Genomic DNA, 4,727 nt, shown 5'->3' on the forward strand with positions numbered 1-4,727 from the left:
TACAGGTAGCAGTCAACCGCACAATTGACTAATTTACTACACAGTAAATGCTGCACACATGTAGACGGTGATGCTTTATTGCACAGTCTCATGTAGATGCACCCAGTGACTCTTTCAGATCTCATTAAATTATTTTGAATACTACTTATTTTTGTAGCTATCGGAATTTAATATTAATATGAAGTGTAAGTGTAATAAAATTCCATGCTCATACTGTCCTGAGAGCGAGGACAGACATAAGACTTGACCCATTACAAAAATGTCACTGATTGAAAACCAGTTCACAGTTGTCCCCGGTCTGATGTGTCTGCACGTACACTGCTAAGGGTTCAAAGTGGAACGGTCACCTTTTAGGCATTCCAGTTCTGACAAACCAGCAGCAAGGGGAGGTAGTGAGTACCCAGCCCAATTGCAATTTCCCACCCCCCCTCTTCTCACCAACATTTGAGTTCAATAAAGACCCATTCCTGTACCTTACTGAATATCTGTGTGGTGATACCTGACTGGAGATTGTCTAGATGTGTGCATAGGACTAGGGGGCTACCTGGACCCCTGCTTCTGAATGCCTGATAGCTGAGTGCTCTGAAGCTGCCAGAACTTTCAGGGCTTTTAAAGAGCACTTTCCCCCACACCATTCATTAGTTTAGTTCAGGTCCTGGATATTGACTGGGGTTCAGTACATCCCAGGCTGATTTCTGGATGGAAGGGCAGCCAGGTGCGAGGGAAGACTGCCTGGCCTCTGCTGTGTATCTGGAGGCTGGAAGCTCAGGGGCAGCTCTCCACTGCTTTAAAGAGTTTTCAAATTTCCCTCCTTTAGTGGCAGTGGAGACCCTGGGCACCCCCTCTCCCACAGTGTCCCCCAGCTCCAGGCACCCAGAAACAGAGGTGGAGGCAACACCTGGCCACCTTGCACCCCAAATAAGCCTGGGATGCATGGACCCCTGGTCAGCTGGCAACAAAAGAAGAAAATTGAGCAACTTTTAAAACAATGATGGAAAGGTGCCCCCAAAGCCCCCAGCCAGGGACACTGACTACAGTCAACTGCAGGCAATAGAAATTGGGGTGGTAGAGTTCTGTCTGCATACCTGAGCGCCTAGTTGCCATTTAGGGGTTGGGGCAGGCAGGATGAGTGTGAGATGCCTGGAGGACCAACCAGATGCTAGTCACAGAAAGTTTGGTGCCCTTACATAACACTGAACCAATTCATGGAGAACCAGTTCAGTGTAGTACTCAATTATCCAGGTATCTTTTTTAAACCGTTTGGGAGGTTTACATTTTTCTAAACTGGCTTGGATGCCTGAACACTTGAGGTATTTTAAATTGGTCTAAGCATTATGTATTTCCACACCTAGAAGTTGTCATATGCCATTGTACTGAAGAAAAAAAAACCCTATTTTCTCCTATCTTTCTCAGGCGGCAGTAAAAGCTGTTGTGGCATCAACTCGTCTTGGGAGCGCAGGTGGTCACAGCAGCCACGACAGCAATAAGGCCAGCCATAATCCATCTCCAGTTCATGACAGTGAACCCATGGAGAAACCTACTCAGGAAGTAGAAGTAGAAATAGCTCCCGAAGAGACCTCTTAGGTCATTTGCTTTCTTATTTTGGCTGAAATTTGTCATTTCATGCACCAGCTAACTTGTCAATCAGCAAGAGAAATTTGTAAGCATGGTCTCTCTGGTGGTTCTGCTTTGGGGTGCAAAGTGCACCAGCTGGTGATCCTAACTTCAATGCATGTGACTGCTTATGAAAATAGTAAACTGTCCCATAAGGCATGTCATGAATACAGTGTTATTTGCAGTAATACCAATCGGTGAAATATGAGAATGAGTAAATACTACCTACCATACACATTGCCATACACATTTTTAGAGTGTTTTTTAGACAACATTTGAAATTAATAGTATTTAATTTGAGTTGTCATATGTAGGTGTCTTCTAGAGATCATGGCATTTCATTGAACCTTTTTTTAATTTTCAGAATCATAATTCCACAGTAGATGATGACTGGGGACTAATATCAAGCCAATGCTTTTAAAAAAAGATTTTGAAACATTTTGCTTTTTATCTGTAATATTTATAAACTGTTTAGAGATTTATATGCAAAAACATTCCACTAGTTCTGGGAAGAAATTGAAACATTAGTACAGGGGGCCATGGAACTGTACATTCCTCAAGCTTATGTTCAGAATGCCTTATTCTACCTTTAACAGTTTATATACAGTATTTTAATGATAACCAAAATTATTCTCAGATTTCTGTCATTTCATTCTCTAGTTTGTTAGCAAAACAAAATGATAGTATAGTATACAGTTAGAGTAGGGTAGTTGCAACCTTTTGAGATGTTGTTGTATCTATTAATGACTTTATAAACTGTGCAGCTAGAACACGTTTTTATGGGGGCTAAGAGAAAAATCTGAAATTACGCAAATTTTAATTACTAAAAGAAAAACCACTGCAGAATGGTTTTACTCTGGAGAAGCGCTCAGACACCACAGTGATGGTCATCACTGAAATGGATAGATGCTACCGTGAAGATCAGTCAACGTAAGTAACCCAGATTTTCCTAACAAAGGACCCATCCTGTAAAGTGATCCACATGGGCAGATCTCTGAACCTGTCGGAAGCTCCCATGCCTTCAGTAGGATCCATGCATGAGGACCAGCTTGCAGGGTTATCTAACTGACTGTTGCCAGACACAACAGATATGAGCTGAAAAGTCATTGGTATATAACTATATATTTGTTTGTAATTACTTTGATAGTACCTGAAATTCATAATGTATTGGTATGTTACAGGAACAATACAACAAAACTGATGTATGCCAATATCATTTGTGTTTGTTACACTTTTTAATACTGATAGTTACCTAAGGCCCTAATACAGTCAATATTTCTCTTTTGTTCTAATTGTTTTTATTTTAAATGGCTTTGCCTTGCACAACTTGCCTTCTAAAAATCTATTTTGGCTACTACAGAAGCCAAAGTAATTAACAAATCCAATAGCTATGTTTTCTGTTGCAGTGAAAATGGAAGGTAATTATATATTATTCACATGGTAGGTTTGCTAAATAAAATATATCTAAATTAATGTAAAAGAGAAAATTAAGTTGTCTTCACAAACCAGTAATGCATGTTTTCTAATCTACAGAGCACTGATATTTTTTACCTTGATCTCAAACATTTGAACTAATTAAACTTGTTCGACAAAGGTTTGATATTTAAGCAAGTGGGACTGAAATTTCAAGCACAAGTACCCTGCCTTTCACCGGATGCTGCGTTGGTAAAAAGTGCGTAAGCTAAAAGAGCTGGCTGATTCATGCCTCTTAGAGCAGCAGCAGGATGTCTACCTAATTATAGAGATCTGGGAATGGGAAGAGGGGAAGAGTTTGCAGGTCTTCACTTCAGAAACTTACTTCATACAGGTGCAATCTCTAGGGAGGTGATTATAGCAGTAATGTGTTCTCACCTGTAGTTTCCACCATTAGCTGCAGTGGTGACACTATCAGTGTTCAGTTAACAGGCATTCAGTCTGGAGGACTGTAATTCTGTAGGGCTGTTTCCTTCGTCTGAAGTAGCTTCTTCTAACTTCAGCAAATAGAACGTGCCATGTGGTCCATACCTCAGAGACTACTGATCATCTTCCTTGACTGAAGATAGCTTTTTCTGAAATATGCTTTTGTTCATGCTGAAGAAAACATGGTCCCAACAGACACACAAGCTTATCTTGTGAAAAAAACTATACCACATGGTTTGTACCAAACAGATCACACATGTTGAAGCAAAGGTTGGTAACTGAAGTCTGTCTGTGACAGCATAATGTTGGAGTCAGCACAGTCTTGTGCATCAGAAACCAAAAGAGGCATCTAAAGCCTTCAGTGGTTTCATTAGCAAACAATCAGGATGTCTATGATGACGGAATTGCCTGGATATGACCTAGTAATACAGCATGGCTGGCTTACACAGTGCAGCATTACACAATAGGAATAGCAGCCTGAAAGAGACCTGTGTATTTCATGTTGATTTCTGTCTGCTAAATCACTTAGCAGCATATTTTGCCATGACGATGGCACCATACAGGTGTCCTACTACAGCCAAAAACTGTGATACATCGCTGCTTCCCCACAGTGTACTCTGGGATGGCGATCTCAACTCTGTTGATTTAGCTTCTGTGTTGTTTCAAAGCAGCTAGAAGACTGCACCAATTTTGTTCCTTACCAAAGCACTAAACTTGTGTTGTGAATATGCTTTTTGCACTAAGGAAAGCATGAGGTATTCTAGTTAAGATTAGTTAAGACAAGAACTTATGCTGACTCTTATCCCTGCTTGAGATCCCACCTGTTACTAAGGGTATTGCGTAGGATAGTTTGGAGGTTGTGTTGATTCTCTTCTCTGTACTAGAAAGTGCCACATCGGAAGGACCTTTTAAGTACAGGGAGGAGAGAAAGATCTGAATAGCCTGTTTTTAAATTATTTGAACACAGCAAACCTTCTCATTTAACAGCAGAAACTATCAGCCTCTGAAATACATGCACAACAGTGAATTTCAGAGAGTTGGAGTTGAGAACTTTTGCTTTTTCAATGTCTGTCCATTTAAAACTGAGCATGAAAGATTCCATCCAATGGTGGATTTCTGACCACGTAGAGTACCTCGCTTGTTCCTTCCTTTTCATGTCCTTATGTGACACGGTATTTAGCAGAATTCACAGATTCTTTGGACTCTGACAAGGT

At 40.6% G+C, this 4,727-nt stretch overlaps 1 protein-coding gene across 1 annotated transcript in view; it reads left to right on the forward strand.

The window, feature by feature from the left end:
* The window catches only part of CAMK4 (calcium/calmodulin dependent protein kinase IV), a 259,172-nt gene extending 256,273 nt beyond the window's left edge, over positions 1 to 2,899 (forward strand). Inside the window, exon 11 of the mRNA XM_019518220.1 lies at positions 1,414 to 2,899. Coding sequence (XP_019373765.1) covers positions 1,414 to 1,584 — 171 coding nt within the window. The 3' untranslated portion in view covers positions 1,585 to 2,899. The remainder of the gene's footprint in view (positions 1 to 1,413) is intronic.
* The last annotated feature ends 1,828 nt before the right edge of the window (positions 2,900 to 4,727 follow it).

The sequence above is a fragment of the Gavialis gangeticus genome, unplaced genomic scaffold (assembly GCF_001723915.1).
Source record: "Gavialis gangeticus isolate Ggan-Ray unplaced genomic scaffold, GavGan_comp1, whole genome shotgun sequence".
Taxonomy (NCBI): Eukaryota; Metazoa; Chordata; order Crocodylia; family Gavialidae; genus Gavialis; species Gavialis gangeticus.